At 40.1% G+C, this 18120-nt stretch overlaps 1 protein-coding gene across 1 annotated transcript in view; it reads right to left on the reverse strand.

The window, feature by feature from the left end:
* Positions 1-18120, reverse strand: part of LOC148424135 (contactin-associated protein-like 5) — a 176718-nt gene that overhangs the window by 114146 nt on the left and 44452 nt on the right. The window contains exons 2-3 of the mRNA XM_088414911.1: positions 7555-7665; positions 4127-4320 (exon numbers count right to left, since the gene is read on the reverse strand). Of these exons, the coding sequence (XP_088271037.1) occupies positions 4127-4320; positions 7555-7665 (305 nt within the window). The remainder of the gene's footprint in view (positions 1-4126; positions 4321-7554; positions 7666-18120) is intronic.

An 18120-nucleotide genomic window follows, 5' to 3' on the forward strand; every position in this document is an offset into this window, starting at 1 on the left:
CTATGCCGCTCCATCTACACCTTGCCGACCAGCATCTTACGCCCTGGTGTGATGTGCTGCACCATCTCTTTTTTTTGTTTTTTGTTTTTTAAATGTATTTTTCTTTATTTATTTATTTATTTTGCACAGCCTGCACCTGGGATACTCTGCTGTGGTAGATGTCAGCCGATATTGATCTTGTGTTCAGGGCCTGTTCTTGATTAGTCATGATTAGTACATCCGTACTGTCTTTCAGCCCAGCCATTGGTGTGTCCTTCCATCCATTTTCTAGAGCTGCTTATTCTCAAGTGTCACAGGCTTGCTGGTGCATATTCTAGCTAACTTCAAGCAGTAAGCAGGGGACACCCTGAACTGGTTGCCAGCCAAATGCAGGGCACACAGAGAAGAACAACCATTCACAAACCCAATCATACCTAAGGACGATTTCTTGTGTCCAATACACGTGCCATGCATGTTTTTGGAGTGTGGGAGGAAGCTGGAGTGCCTGGAGAGAACCCACGCGGCCTCAGTGAGAACATGCAAACTCTACACAGGAAGGCCGGAGTAAAGTGGATTCAAATTCGGGTCCCTAAACTATGAGGCGCGCAGCACCGCTCCACCGAAGCACGTCATTAGTGTGTATGTGTGTGTTAACACCTGCAAATGACTATTTATCAAATGAATATTTACCCTTTTACCATAGTTTGTGTACATGTAAAAGTTCTAGGAAACGTTGCAAAATTCTGTCAAATCAAAGGTGGCCAACTAATTGAAAGGGATGATCGTTTGCCTAAAGATCCAACAGCTACTTCTTAAAATGTGCTAGCAATCTGTCTATATAGCCACAGTCAGTTTACGCATTTCTGTTCTCCCACCTTTTTCGCACATTTCGACTTGTGCCACTCCGAAGCGTGTAAATGGTCTCAGTTCACGCCGAAGAAAATAGCCCCAATGCTGGCATATGTCATCCGGTCTTCATTGTATTTGTCCCAGTTATGTCAAAAGCTGTTAACAAGCTGGTAAATTGTTCTCTAGTGGCTTTTTTTTCTACCTGTCAATCCATTTAAAGTGTGTAATTGCCCAATGGCGCAATAGCAAAATTAACCAAGCCTTCTCTCCTTTGTCAAACAGATGAGGTTTTGTTTTGATTTTTCTATGTTGCCAATATGTTCTGTGGAACTGATTAGGAGCTATTGAACGTGACACCTCTCACAGATGTCACACACAATTAGTTGTTAACACAGCATTGTTACACTTCAGTTACAGTTTAGACAAGCGCCTATAGTTTTAAAAAAGTGCAAATGATATTTAAAAGATTCACTGTTTTCTTGGATATGGGTTTTGCAGCCAGCAAGGATGCTTTCAATCATTATTTGTTTAAGTATTTTGATTTTAGTTAGTAACTCAAGAAGTCTAGCTCTCTAAATGTCTTTTTTTGTTCTCCTGACAGCTTTTTTTTAATTATTGAGACTTGTATAAGATGATCGATTTTACATCATAGAAATAGATGCTGTTGTTTTTTTATGGCTTGACTAAAAAAGTTAATCAACATACTGTTTATACAGGTACTTACATTTTACATTAATAACATTTTAAAATGTGTTTCAATGAATAAAAACAGTAGCATGCACAAGTGTTTTTTTGTTTAAAAAAGATATTAAGACGCTAGTGAAATGATACTACCCAGCATATGATATGCAGCGTGACACTGTACAAAATATTTAATTTGTAATTGATAACAGTACCAAAATATTAATCATATGAGAAAGATATGGCAAGCTACAAATAGATAGCATAATCATCTAATTAAATAAAATCTAATGTTAGTTATGTCATGGATTTCATAAATTAAAATGAAATGTATTTTTTATAGAGAGACAATTGAAATAGTATTACCTATTCTCACAAATACATGCAAAAATTCCCAATTAAACCTCTGCACACACACTCACACTCACACACACACATGCACACCTGCACACGCACGCATACACACACACCTACACATGCTCAAGCCAACTTACACACATGCACGCAATCAGAGCACAAACTCTATACTTGTATACTGAGTGAAAGTGTAGAAACATAAGGTACCGAGGATCACGGTGAAGAAAGACAATCTGTAGGGAACAATCCACACACACCAAGAGGATGCTGTCACAGAGACCACCATGACCGGGGGGACCAGGGGAGATACTCCACATTACTACACAGAGGGCCCCCCCTCCCCTAACCCCAACCCTAACACCCCCCAGTTCCCTAGGTCTAGGGAAAGTGCAAGATGACTTCCCCCCCAGGCAGGCCGAACCCACCTCCTAGTGGAGTCACTGGAGTCAAATTTAGACTACAAGGCAAAAAGTAGGCAAAAAGTAAAAATAATAAAATTATATATAAATAAATGACTAAATACATAAACATCTAAATAAATAATAGACACATGGGTTAAAATGTCATGAATAAATAAATAATTAAATTAATTAATAATTTCAACCAAAACCAAGCAGATCAGTATTGAGCATCTCCTTAAAAGCGTCAACAGCCTCTGTTTTTCGGGTGCCCTCTGGCAGGCTGTTCCGAGTACGAGTAAGGTTTTTGCTTCAGCTGGAGGAACAATCAAAAGGCCGGTGTCAGCCGTGTTAGAATAATTGTAAATAGGTTATCGCATATTTGTTTTTTAACTTGTATATTGGTAGATATAGATATTTTCTGTTGGAATTGCTATGTCTCCTGCAATTGTATTAAGTCATAGGCATGGCGACCTAATGTCCAAACCACAGGCACGATGACCTAATCACAGGATGGAAAAGTAAGGGGTCTGTCGCCATGTTCCCGGGAAAGAAGATAGCTGTCATTGCATGAACTGATAGTATATGGACTCACACCTAGGTTCCCCATGAACAAGGAAACTGCTTGTTGCTGCCATAATGTCGCCCCTAACCTTTCAGGGCAACAAATAGTTTTGTAACTAGGACCAAACCTATTGAATAAAAGAGGGACTGACTGAAAGTGTAACCAGGCCTGAAGGAGATCTGAGGTGCAGGTTCCTGTCTGCTCTTCTCGTGAGGAAAATGTTTGTTTTCTTGCTTCTGCTTTGTTGCTTAGGTTGCCCGAACCTGACAAGCAGACCTCAGGACATGCAACGGTTGATATGATAAAAGCAAATCAGACACTGTTCATTTGATGGTCAAAGCACTGCTATCAAACAAAGAGCCCAGGGGCCTGAGCTGTCTCACATCAAATTTTATGTGACACTCATAAATCTAGTTAGGACGGCAAGTTCAAGACTAAATCACTAAACTTGCAAAGTTGAAACAACAAGCATTTGTTGTTTCCTATCCCCCCTTTTGAACAGTTTTTACTGGCCTCCAATTTCAGGATTAGGTAAATGTGTGTCGATGAGTCTTCAAAAGTATTTGATTTCACGATCATAAAGGCGCTCCAACAGAAATAATAACTATAATGTGTATGCAATGTGGCTGATCATAAAAATGAGTTTGACTCCTGGCCTAAGGCCTTCATGAAATTTAAAAACTAGTACAGGGACATTAAAAACAGTACTGAAACAAAGAGATGTAATACAGAGATCTTAAATGTGGTGTAATGTGCTTACGCACTTTAGTCTACTGTACATCAGCAAATGAGTATCTGAATTCTGAAGTATCAGTTGATTTCACGTGTTGTTTTGGGGAAGAGCAAATAGAACAAAATAGCGGTAGTCTAACCCAATCTGAGATAAAAGCATGAACCAGCACTGTTAGCCTGAAAGTGAAAGATGTGGACTGGCTTTATTTTGAGATGGTAAAAACATACAGCATCTTAGTTAGATTTTTTATGTTAAAACTAAGATCAAACAAAAATGTCTCTCATTTTCTTTGCAAATTGTGAGTTTTACAAATGTTGTAATTTGGCTCAAAGTTCCTCTCTCAGGACCAATAACTAAAACCTCATTTCCTAGTTGAGCTTTGGGAAATTCAATGCATTTCTGACTTCTGACTAACTATATACCAAAGAAGTCAAATGAAGATAACATAAATTTGATGTCAAGAAGTTTGGCTTCGAACAGAGCTATTATTGATATTTGATGCTGGATTATCAATACCTTATGAGAAAATATAATGATATGCTAGATAATGTTCCATTCACTGACCTCTGTGCCATCGTCATGGCGATAGCGCTTCCACGCATGGCCCGTATCGCTGTAGAGGAGTGCGTACGAGCTGACCCAGTCCCAGCTGTCGTAGCATCCCTGCGTGGCCACCGCTGTCACCTCCATCTGCTCCCTAAGGTCCAGCTGGAGCCACGGCTCCTTGTCGCTCGCCATCGGAGACCAGCCGCCGGCCCCTGACGGTAAAAATCAATGGCAACATTGATTTGGTCAACTCTTGTGGTTTTAAGCTGAGTCACTGCTGGCATTGTGTTGCAATTGTGTCACATACTCACGTGAGGGAAATTAGGTGGAACTTTTAAATGGTTTGCGATAATGAAAAAAACTCAAAACTTCTGAAATCAGATGTGCTTACAAATGCAATGTGTTCTTTGTTGATGGTAAAAGGTGCGTTTGAAAATGACCAGAATTTGTGCATAGTATAGCAATCCAGTTTTTCATATTTATTACAACTTGGGGTGATGGGGGAGCAGGAGCCTATCCCAGTTGCCTTGATGTGTGTTTGGGAACATACAGCCTGGACTGGATGCCAGTCATTCACAGGGCATGTAGAGAAAAACAACTAGTCACACCTAGACAACCGTCCACGTATGGCAAGCATTGGCTTTGGAACATTGATTTTGCATCATTTTTATTAATTGTTTCAAATTTTATTTTATTTATTTTATTAATTTCTAGAACAGGCTGGTTGTTTTTAATTAACTAATGAATTGGTCTGCGATTGGCTGGCAACCACTCCTCGGAATCCCTTGACTATAATGAAACTCGTTATGCCCGATCATCGTATTCGGGATTTGGTTAGGTGAGGGTGAGGCGGATGAGATGCTCCTGGAATTCATAAAGGCTCTGGATGTTGTATGGCTGTCTAGGTTGACGAGACTCTACATTCTACAACAATGCATGAACACTGCAGTGACAGTGCCCCTGGCTTGGCAGACTGGGGTATCAGTCCCCCTTTTTAAGAAGGGAGACTGGAGGTTGTGTTCCGTTTACAGAACGATCACACACGTCAGCCTCCTTGGTAGGATCTATTTAAGGGGTGCTGGAGAGGAGGGTCTCACAGGTTAAACCTTGGATTCAGGAGAAGCAGTGTGGTTTTCATCTCTGCTCTGGAACAGGGAACCAGCTTCACACCGTTGGAAGGATCTTCAAAGTTTAATGGTAATTCACCCAACCAGTCTACACATGACTGTGTCTCTCTGGGAGTTCTGTGAAGGGTACTTCAGGAGTACAGGATACAAAACTTTTTGGTTTGGACTGTTTAATCCAGGGGTCTCAAACTCCAGTCCTCGAGGGCTGCAAACCTGCATATTTTCCTCACTGCTCTCTTAAACACACCTGATTCAAATGATTAGGATAATTTTCAAGCTCCTGCAGATCTTGCTGATGAGCTAATAATTTGATTCAGGTGAGTTAATGACAGAAGCATCAAAAACATGCAGGATTGCGACCCTCGAGGACTGGAGTTTGAGACCCCTGGTTTAATCCCTGTACCACAGATGTCAGAGTCAGATCTCTGCATTGCCAGCAGCAAGTTGGATTCATTTAAGGGTTGGACTCCGCCAAGGCTGCCCTTTGTCACTGATTCTGTCCATTACCTTTACGGACAGAATTTCTAGGTGGAGCTGAAACCTTGAGTGAGTCCAGTTTGGTGGTCTCAGCATTGCATCTCTGCTTTTTGGGGATGATGTGATGCTGTTGACTTCTTCAGGAAGTGATCTTCAACTTTTACTATGCATTTCGCAGCCGAGTGTGAAACAGTTGGGATGATGATCAGCACCTGGAGTGCTCTCGGTCGATAGGGGAAGATATCTTGCCCCAAGCGAAGGAGTTAACATGAATAATATAAATATAAAATATATATGAAATAAAATAAAAGTAATGCACATTGGGACCTAAGAATATTCGTTTTAATTAATGTTTTTAATACATGTTTGGTTGAGTACGTCCGCTTCACATGTGGATGTCATGGGTTCACCTCAGGCTCTGGCCTGCTGTGGTGGTTCAGTGGCTATGATGCTTACGCCAAGGCATCAAGTAAATATGGAGCGGTGCTTGGCCAAGCCGATGCTGCCCATTCTGGAGGTGCTCCACCGGAGAACCAAGCTCGCGCAGGACCAATGGGGCAACTACATATTCCAGCGCGTTGGAGCATGGCTGAGCGAAAGATTGGAGCAAGGTAGAAACATGTTGCGACTCAGTCAAGTGCATGGTGCAGGGGATAATCGATGTGGCCAAGTTCACCCAAAGAAAGATTGTCATGCACAGTGTGCAAATGTGTGTTCAAGCAAACTGGATGGGACTGGAGAATCTGACTTTTCTTTTGTATGTATGTCACTCATCAACGGTCGCCAAAGCTGCTTGTTTACTTTCAAACCTAGCCGTAGCAGACATGTGTGATGTCATGCATGCTGTGATCTTGACATCTCTGATCCGCTTATATAAAAGAAGATTTTGACTCTCTCTTTCATTTTTGACAACAAGCCATATGTGGCAATAAGACAATGTTATGCGTTCTGTTGTATTGTTAAATGTTGTTAAAACATATTTAATGGTAAATGTTTCCTTTGTAGGGCGGCTCACTGGCACACTGGTTAGCACGTCCGCATCGATTTAACGAATCGAAATTGAATCCATCTGGCTCTGGCCTTCCTGTGTGGCGTTTGCTTATTCTCACCGAGCCCACAAAGGTTGTTTCCAGGCATTCCGGGTTCCTCCCATACTCCAAAAAATATGCATGACAGGTGCATTGGACATACTAAATTGTCCTTGGTGTGATTGGGTGCATGGATGGTTGTTCATCTCTGTGTGCCCTGCAATTGGTTGGCAACCAGTTCAGGGTGTCCCCCGGCCTAAGTCAGCTGGGATAAAAACCAGCAAGCCTGCGACCACTGTGAGGATAAGCAGCTATAGCTGATGGATGGATGTTTTCTTTGTTACAGTTATGCATTTCTTCTTTGGTACAGATGTAAAGCAATATAGAAAAAAAATAATTGAAATGAAACCCAACAGCTCATGTTTATCAATTGACAAAGATGAAAACGATACTTTCTCTCATTAGATTTCCCAAGTTTTATCAACGTCAAATGCAGTTTTATATATTTTCAAATATTTCTGGTTTTGTTTTATTTCACAAACAGATTTTTCCATTTTAGTTTGAATTATTCCACGATACAATCCCATTCAAACACACCTACCTACCTACCTAGTTAACTAACTAACTAACTAACTGGAATACCTAGAAATGTCCATGAATTAATATCAAGGCCCTAGTGTAAGGAAAGAAGATATTTTACCGTACAGCGAAGAAGGGTGAGTTAACGTGACAACTTAATGTTTAAACAGCTGATAAAACATAAAAAAAGGCATCAGCAGCTGAAGTAACAGCTGGTCACAGCATAGACACTCACCGTCTCTCCTGTGCAACTTAGCGTGGTGGGCGGCGTAGCTGACTGACGACTGTGACGAGCTCTGAAAGGACGAGCGTGGCAGTGCGGACACCAAAGGGCCGTTGCAATTATCTGCAAGGGAACAACAACAAGAGAGTGACAACAGTGACTTTTATTTTTAGTCGCATGTAAACAATGCAAATGAGCTGGGATGGAATTAATGAGATGCAAAAAAACCCACCCTAATTTGGCTGTATTAGAATAAACCTTTGATATTTTTTTTCTTACTGGCATAGTTACAAACAAACACAGCATCACACTGCAAGTTTAACCCTGCTCATGACAATGATGCCCTCATTCTTCTAGGCCACTATCTTTGTTTTGTCTTTGGTCAACATCTGCAACACTGCAATGGCATACAATGGTACACTGATCGACAGGAAAAGTAAATTGTTACTTGAAAGAGCATGTAATATCAAAAACACTTTTTGCAATAATGCGCTGTGTTCTGTGCAACCCCCATGAGTCTGAATATCGCATTCTGATTAATATTGCATTTGTGGAGTATGAATTAAACAGCAAAATCCACCCGTTTTGATCCATCTCAGTGGGAGGCCATTCTGCCAATTTATGTAGACTTAAAATGACATCACAGTTCCATAGGGTCAATCCAAGCTCAGCTTTCAAAAGTCACATGTTTTAACTTAATAAAAAAAAAAAAGATGAGCCGTGACTAGTTACCCTAACTCTGAGCTGACATTGCCAGTTGACAAAAAATGGATGGCTTTAGAATGGCAGTGGGTAATGTCAAAAGCCAGGCGCTGTGATCCGTGTGTGTTGTGGTTTTGTATGGGAGAAGTACCTGAGCATTTTCCCTAATGTTGCCAGCACTCACTGTCAGAAACAAAAGACCTCTGAGCATACGTGATGTCATTTTTCAGTCAACAGCAAGTGGCAAAATGGCGACCATCTCAGTTGGAAAATCGAAGAATTTTGCTGCCTAATTCATATTCCACCAACACAGTATGAATCCGAATGGCATATTTGACTACTGAAGGTGCGTTTAACCTAATTGTCATCACATATTATTTTACACGGCTTCCCCGTTAAGACATCACATATAAAATTCAATGTTTTACAAAGGCATCAGATTGACTGAACTATTTCCATTAATTTGTTTGGGAAAAGGTTGCTTGGCATTTGCAAACCTGTGTTTTTAGATACAGAGGATTCAAATTTACAGCTACCACTTTTACAGATTTGTGCATCCATGTATGTTTGTCAATGTTTGCTCGATTTTGTTTCTTTTTTCCTGCCAGGAATTCATCCACTTTGCAGCTTGAGGGTCAAAAATGCAGGAAGTTGTGAGCGCGGTGGAACATCTCAGTGCAAAGTGCGTCTTTACCTGTCGGCGCTGCAGCTTTGAAAGCAAGGATTAGAGAAAATAACAAGGCTGCCTCACTTATCCGGCTCTCAGATGCTTCAAACAGTCTATTAACCCATGCAGTGACCCTTCAAACGAGACACAAAATGCTCCCTCTGAGTTTATGTGTACGTGTTTGTGGGTGTCGAGTGTGCACGTCAACGTCCCCTGTTGCAATGCAACAGGCGGTTGGCTGGTTCAGTCTCGCCATTCAAACCTGTCAATCCCACCCCCTTTTACCTCCCTCCCGATGCTTCGTACATCCCCCACCCCGCCACAACGAGAGCAGCCAGACGAACAACAGCAGCCACTTCCCAGCTTGGATTAACTGAGTTGTTGCATTCAGGCCCAGAATGGCAGCGTGTAATGAAAACTGGCGCCAGTTTGATTACAATCATCGCTCCATCACAGTGCGCCCAAGAGGACTTTGCCTCTAGGCTACAAAAAGCCGTATTAGTCTTGGTCAGGTTCATTTATTTATTTATTTCCCCCCCAGCAACAGGCCATCCATCTGATGAACAATGTCGAGTGTGCGCTCCCTTGCATTTTGGAGCGTCCCGGCGTATTCCGACTGACCCGCTTTGATTGCGCTCTCTCGCCGAGCGATTTCTCCGCTAATCCTGATTTCCAAGTGTGACTAAAGTGGATCAAGCCGTCTTATCCCAAGACTCAAATTGTTGGCGGGGCGGCAATCGCGTTCGCAGATGTTCATTGGCGAGGGGAGAAATTAGAGCGCTGGCATGGCATCTTGACATAGCACAGCCGGGGTTATTATGCAAGCACTGGGCTGGTAATCTGTCAAAAGTATCCCGGGTCTCACGTTTATCCGACTTCTGGATGAGCCTCACTCATATTATCTTGCTTTCCATTTGTTTTCAAGCACAACTGTTCACCAGAAAGACTTGGTTATGCTGCATGTTTGTTCTGCTTATATACCTAAAATACCTAGTCTGTCAACAAGTTAAGACACTTCGCAGTTGTCTTGTTAAAATATCTGTGACATACTTTTGCAAAACTAACCCAGTCTTGAATTGGAGTCTAGAGGCTGCTGCTCTAGAGTTGCACACTTGGCTCTTTTGTCCCTTATTTGTCACTAAAAAAAAATAGGCAAATTAAATGTAAATTTAAACCACCAGTAGATATTTTGTTTTCAAAAGTACAGTAATGATCAATTCGAAGATCGTGGTGCCCATGCAACATTACAACAATGACATTTTGTTTTTCCTCAGTAAAAATACACATCATAAGATTGGATGTTGTAATAACTGCTGTCAAGATTTATTGAAGGCACACTTGATTGGGCAGAACATTAGCACTTACTTGTGTATAACAGGTCTATATGTAACATAGCCTTCAGCACTAAATTCCCCCCCTGAAAAGCCAAATAGTTATTTCATGTGTTTTATTATGACTACTTCCAGTACCTTTTTTTTTGTCTTTCATCTCAGCCTGGTAAATAATTGAGAAGCAGGCATGCATTTTAATATTCTTATTCAGCCTGTTTTGTTATGTTCTGTTGTTACCTGGTGCGCAAAAATGATGATCATTACACCCCTGAATTCATATGCACAGCTCTACTCCTGTTTACTTTAACCCGTGAAAACATAAAGGCAAAGGGCACAATATTTTGGATTTTTTGGCATTAAATTTGAGCTTTTATCACCAAAACCCATTATCACTATTGTGCTGATTGTTTTATGTTTTCAACAGGTGATGAAGTGGACAAAAGTGGCAATGCGCACAAGAATTTCGGCAACAGTTAAAACATCTTTTTGAATATTTCAAGTTGTCAAGCTCATAATCTCTACGTGACACCCTCTTCTTGAAATTTCAACTCTTATTATTATTATGGTTTTGTTTTGGTGGAAGACAGTCATGTCTCATGAAAAAGAGCCAGTATTCTATGTCACACTTGAATCAAAAAACCCAAGGTTCAAAAATTGCATTTCAGAGTTCACTCTCTTTTTATATTCTTTCTGATAACAGATGGTATTGGTAGGTCTGTCCTGTGTAATGGCACATCGTTGGCCTTGTTTTTATTTGGCCTCTTGAAGGCTGTAGCAGTCCAAGAAAATGAGCTGATGCTCTCTGTGACATCTTTTGATTAAAATACCCCAAGGATCGTGAATTCCAACATATTGTTCACCTTTTTGCAGATTTGTAATGCTCATATTTTTTTCAGGCAGACTTGTTTTCTTTCAACAGGCATGACAAATTCATACACATACATGCATATTTTAATACAAACACTATTATGCAGATTGGATAATCATTGATGGCACAAATGTTTAACTGACCCTGATGCAGTGGCGAAAGTTTGTGTCTCGTATGTTTTCTAGTAGTTTACTAGAGCATTACTGCAGTCTAGTAGTTATACAGTATTTTGGGGGGTAAACGAGGGTTTTCACATGTCAACAATTGGAAACAAGGAAATAAGGGGGAGAGGTTGTAACATTCGAATGGTTGGGCAACAATTCGTCCATTTCAGTGTACAGCATCACATAGATGATTTTGCACAACGAAGCTCTACATTAATCAATAATGACAAAAGTCATTTGATGTGGAGTTCCTCAGGGAAATATTTTTGGACCACATTAATCGAGTTTCATTGTTCCTTGTTCTTGAGCGGAGAGGATCAAAAAGCAGAACAACTGAGCATTTCCTCCATTTTCTAACTCCTGTTTGTTTCAATACTTTTGTCCACATGAAGTACTGTACTGGCCTAGTGTGCTATAGGCAAAATTATTTGCATAGCACATTTCAATTTCAAAGGGATCTCAGTGTGCTTTATACAAATGAAATAAAGGAGCAAAATAAGAAAAGTGAAATTAAACATTTAAAGTAACTATACATAATTAACTGACGTACATAGCAAAGAAAATAATTAAAAGATATAAAGAAATGGAGGGAAATGTGATAACTAGTGTTGTTATAAAATATGAATACACTTTTAGTTCAATAAGAATAAAACATCAAACATGGAAGGACAATTACAATACCTACATTTTGAGTTTGTGTGTGTGTGGTTAACCAAAGCATGTACTGCATTCCAGCAAAGCGTAAACGACGATGCTCTTGACCAAGAAAAATACATTGGACTGCCGTTGAAAGCCCATGGAGATACACTAAAATGCTTCTATCAAAGTCAAAGTCAATTTTATTGTCAATTTCTTCTCATGTGCTTAACATACAAAGGAATCGAAATTGCGTTTCTCATTATCCTATGCGTTTTACATGTACAATAACAAAGTGCAGGTGAGCAAGACGAGACAATACTAAAACTAGATTCTTATCAATAGTAACGTGCAGTATGTTAGGGCTACTTTGCCTAGTGTTGCTAAACTAAAAACGAAAAGCAGGTATGGCAAGAGTACCCCAAGACAAGACATAAGTAGCAGCGTATGACAACACAATCCAACAGTAAGAGACAAAGCAAGACAACATTGTGATTGTCCCAGCTGTGTGCATTTGAGGTAGTTGTTATAGTTCTAAGTGTAATCGCTCGTGCAATAGAAGTATATTTATAAATAAATATGGCAGCAGCAAGTGTTTGCACATTTTGCAAGTGCATGAGCAAAGTGTTCTATGAACTACAATATATTTAACTGTATTATTAGTTATATTACACACATTTGTCAATCATAACAAAAAAAAATATCAATTTCGTACAAAAAAGGTCAAATATCAAAACAAAAAGTATCCTGTCACAGTCAGCAGCCGTGCTTTCTTGTTTGCGCTTGACTGGAAGGCCTTGAAGTCAACCCTCATAAGCTCTGGACTTTCTAGCAGCCTAAAATGCAGCATTTATTGGCATTTGATTCTGAAATCGTGTGCCGTATCAGGTCTAATAAATGATGCTTGAACGTGTTTAGTTTGCACTTGGGGCTGTCCTAGCTGGCCTGGTCAATAGATCTTTCTCTATTTATATTCTTTACACATTCTACTAAGGTCTCTTGAGCCTAAACCGTTTAGTGATTGGTGGACTCGTTTTAGCACTTCAAGATGTATTGTTTAACTAACTGACAGCCACTGAGCAGACTTAAGAAGTAGAGTACACAGCAAGATGACTTGTATTTGTTTCAGGCACTTAAGGACTGTTGCTGTTGGTGTTAGCGATGATTTTTAGTTACCTTATATTCCGCACACCCAAAAGCCTTCATTTTTTTTAAAAAGTGGATGGTGCGCCTTATATATGGATCGATATTGACATTGGGATTCGTAGATGGGGAATGAACTGATAAAGTAAGCTTTAGCTGTTTCTTTTGTGTGTCTACAGTTGAACAAGGTCAGTCATATTGACATTGAGTTATTATGCTCTTGAGAGTTTAGAGTTATTATTGTTATTACTTTCAGTATTACTATATTGTGATTGAAAAAGTTTTAAAATATGTCATTAACTGAGGGTGCGCCTTATAATCCGGTGTGCCTTGTTTATGGAAAAGGTTTTAAAATATGTCATTAATTGAGGGTGCGCCTTAAAGTGTTTCTGATTTATAGTTTGACCATTATTTTTGTGAAAAAAAGATACACCAAAATTGCCATTCAAAACTGTCCACAGCCGTGATTTTCCGACTTAAAGTCACAAGGGCTTGAGGGTGCCTATCCACTGGTGGCAGCTCGCTCCGGACTGTTGGCGGGGGAAACCCTGAACTGGTTGCCAGCCAATTGCAGGGTACATAAAGACAAACAACCATTCATGCACGCATTCACACCTAAAGACAATTTAGTGTGTCCAATACCCCTGCCATGCATGTTTATGGAGTGTGGGAGGAGTCCGGAGTGCCCGGAGAGAACTGAGAACATGCAAACTCTACACAGGAAGGCCTTGCTGGAGCTACAGACAAGTTCCAGTTAAGAGTTGTGTGTGTTGCTGTCTTTGTACGAATAGTATACATTGTGCCACAACTTACAGTACATCTTTGTACAAGCAGTATTAGCAGACATTGTGCCACAACATAGCACACTACAATTAGGTCTAGTGCAGTGGATCTTAACCTTGTTGGAGGCACCGAACCCCACCAGTTTCATATGCTCATTCACTGAACCCTTCTTTCGTAAAATATATATATATATAATTTTTTACTGGTGCACAAAATGAATTGTGCATTAATATCACCTTGTTCAAATAACAAAACCAAAACAGTGGGTAAAAGTACCAGTTCCCCGCCGCCACGTCGTGAGTCTGTACGGCGATCGACCCTTTAGATCGACGGCCGCAGGAGCTTATTTGCCTGGATCGGCGCTCGGGAGATAACGGGCTAATTCCGGTGTGTGGTCCCGACTGAGAAGGAGGTCTCACTCTGCTGCTTATCCAGCGCTCTCAAAGCAGACCGGTAGGGAGTCTTACTCAGACACATATACAGTACAGCCCTCTCTAAGCTGTCTGATAGGGAGGTCTCACTCTGCTGCATAAACCAGCGACCTCAAAGCGGACCGGTAGGAAATGTCAGAGCAGGACACTTTCAATGACTGTGCCCACTAACTGCAGACTAGACTGAGGGGTGGACCTCTGCGGCGGAGGCTCCACCGAACCCCTGAGACCCACTCACCGAACCCCTAGGGTTTGATCGAACCCTGGTTAAGAACCACTGGTCTACTGGGAGAGATGCAATGTATGCATAAGAAGTAGAGGACATTTTAAGATTTGTTTTTTCCAAACAGCAAAAAGACTGCATAGTTTTGAGCATTGCTGTATGTTCTGGTTGAATGTGCGGATGCTCTGCATGTAAAAGAATTTGTCAAGGTGTTTTGCAGTAAAAAGTCTATGAAAAAAAGTATTTGCCCACTTGGTGGTTTCTGTGTTTGTTTTCAAACCAATATTGTTACCCTTTGTCAACGCGACAATGAATACATAAAACACAGTTTCTAAATGATAATATTCACCAAATACAACTCTATGTGAAAAGGTAATTGCCCTCTGATCCTAACAGCGAGTTTTACCACCGTTGTCTGCAATAACAGAAATGAAAGATTTTTGACTTGGCCTTTAACTTTGACTTGGCCCCTCCAAGAACGTGACCCTTCATTATGAGCCCTTCTAACGTGTTCTTGTGTTTTGGATTGTCCTGCTGCATGATCCAAGAGTACTTGACTTTGAGGGCACAAACCAATAGCTGAATAGTCTCCTTCAAGATCTTCTGCTAAACAGCATTTTGTAGCCCGAGCCCACAGAAAAGGAGCTTCGTTTCTTTGGGTAGGACTCCATACAAGAGATTTATGCACAGAAAAGAGATGTTTCCAGAAACGAAAATACACATTAGGGATTCATGCACAGACGTGAAGTCGTGTCTAGTAAGGAGTCTTAGTTGTGCAAATAAGAGTTGTATTCAAAAGATTTTGCACTGACAGCTTTTCGATCTGTAGTCATGAAAAAAAAATCAAACGCACACAATAAAGTGTCGCATTCACACCAAAACAATTGAAACTCACAAAATTTAGTGCCATACTCATACAAAAACAATTCACACTGACACAATTCAGAGTCGTACTTATGTCGTACTTAAGCTTTGAATTTTACAACTACGTATGGTTAAACATTCGTCTTTTTGAAAACAATCTTACTCCATAAGGATACACAAATAGTGTGTGGGACTGTCAGGACAGGCGTTAAGAAATCATTTAAAATATTTTGTAAATTTGAGCGTGCTATGGCAGTGCAAGTTTAGACTACAAAAAATCCCCCAAATAATTGCGCAGTGCGAGATGTACTTTTCAAACACATCTGAACCAAAGGTCATCCAATTTCAAAAAATAGATTGTGTGTGGAATTTAAGGTACTACTGTACAGTACAATGTTATGAAAGCACAAGCTACTGAGTGGATGCAAGAGGACATTTGTGTGCATCAAAGACCTTTCAGCTGGACCCTATACCCTTTCAATCTGCAGACATGGTGGTCTGCCAAACATGGCTCATGAAGGCGATTTGCCCGCAAAGCTGCTCTTCAGCCTCGGGGATAACAGAAAATCCTCTGAGGCTGACCCCCATATTTCCTTCAACCCAAATGAAACTGGCAACATAAGCACAAATGTACAACTCCATAGGGCGTGTGTGTATATATATATATATATATATATATATATATATATATATATATATATATATATATATTAGAGGTGTGACAGACAAAAATAAAAAAGCAACTGTCAGACCAGCACTAACACTTTCACACCTGTTTGAAGTTGTTTGAAATTGTGTTTTCTCACATTACAGCAACAAACTATTCAAGTTAGAAAATCACACATGAGAGAACAAGTAAAAACATTCCCTCTTGCCTTGCATCATGAATCAAGCAATCATCCAGTATGGAATAAAAACTATGATGATAGGTTGTATCACACGTCAGGCAGAATCTGCATATTCCCCCAACCATTACTTTTAGGAAGACATCAAAATGGCGATGATAAAATAAGAGCAAGGCATTTTCTACACTTTCAATTGGTAAATATTTTGTTTAAAAAAAAAACACTCAAATGTCTGGAATGACCAATAAGGTTTTTCAAAAAGTGAAATTCATCAAAAATGTGGTGTTTTGGCTCGGCACCAGCAATATGTAAAACTAAAATTTGAATGCTACTATTGGTCAGTTACAGGAAAGATCACTTAAGTCGATAAGAATGCATGTTCGAAGAGTATATTAACTTGTATAATAAGTACTGCATATTACGAGTACATTAAGTTTGGTTATAATCTTGATTTTTGTTGTTGTTGTTTATATCAACAAAGTCCTCGTGATGATAACGCCAGTAGCTTTTGCAGAATTACATCAAATGTAGTGTTCCACATGCACAACAGGTGCAAAATATATCATATTTCTGTCAGTACTTTGAGATTAAAACATATAAAGAAAAAAATCTCACTGCTATCTCAACCATTGAAACATCATCCTGTTTCAATACACTTTTATAATTCGTTTCTATTCAACTTCCAAGTCCTCGGATAGTTTACACCTTTAACTCATTTGATAGATGAATTGCCTAACAGAGATTGCTGTATAGTTTTTTTTTTTTTTTTTTTTTTTTTTTTTTAGGGTGGGCTGCAGGCTCTCAATTGGATTGAGGTCAGGGGATGATGTGCCATAAATCTCTCACACATTCATTGCAGAAATTGTATCCTTGCATCAGAACAATTTTATAGCAGAAGACACAGCTGTCTATCTGTTTTGATGGCAGGGAACAATCAGATGAAACCCAATATATTTTTCAGAGATATTTTTCAAGCAGCCTAAACTTCTTCACCCATTATTTAGCCTCAAAATATCACTCAGAGATCTGAGGTCATCACATTTTGGGGACATGGGCGTCACCAACCATCAAGTGCTCCGTCCAAATTGAAGTTCCTCTTTGAATCACACTTATTTCTTATTATGATAATTTTCTTGAAACATCAATACTTTCCTCTCTTTCGCTTAAAACAGGAATACTGAAATCTTTTTAATAACACATTTCTTTCACTGTTTAAGGAAATATAGGCTTGTTTCAACTGCTGTACCTGTGGTGCTCAGAAGGAAATGATATAGATGGCTTATCAAGAAAAAGTGCATTCCAACACTTTTAATTGGTTTTTCTGCTTATATTAAAGCAAGCCTGAGGAATGTATTTGTCGAGACGGCGTGCGCAAATGCATACTTCACTGCAGGGGGTATATGACGTGGTGGTAGATGGTCCAGCAATCCAACAGCATTGTGTGGAAAATTGCTAGACTGATTCAGATTTGTCAGAAGCTGACCAAGAACATACCATGCTGAATGAAAGAAATTGCCAGCCAAAGAGGGCTGTAAATTCTGCCTCATCACTTGTCTGCCCTCCTGCAGTCAAGAATGGGTGCAGGCTCGCCGCTAGGGGGTAATCTCATGATAAACACAGGGAGACAGAAGAAGATGCTTTCATAGTATTGATTTGAGGGTTTAACTGCTATTTTTACCACCACCAGGGGGTGCTCCCCCTTCATGACCACAACCAGACATGTTTCTGTTTTGTTGGTGCAGTATTCTAACAACCAGAGTGTGTGGATGTTATTTCGAAATTTTTTGGTGCTGCTCTCATTTCGGGTGTAGTGCAGCCTACCGAAAATACTTCACATGTAGTCAGGGCTCAGCAAACAACAAATCATAACTCAGCTGACAAATGTCACATGACCAATCCCAGAAAACAGCTGAGCTGCAAT

This window comes from Hippichthys cyanospilos, chromosome 5 (assembly GCF_059441005.1).
Source record: "Hippichthys cyanospilos isolate Australia breed blue-spotted pipefish chromosome 5, RoL_Hcya_1.0, whole genome shotgun sequence".
In the NCBI taxonomy this organism is placed as follows: Eukaryota; Metazoa; Chordata; class Actinopteri; order Syngnathiformes; family Syngnathidae; genus Hippichthys; species Hippichthys cyanospilos.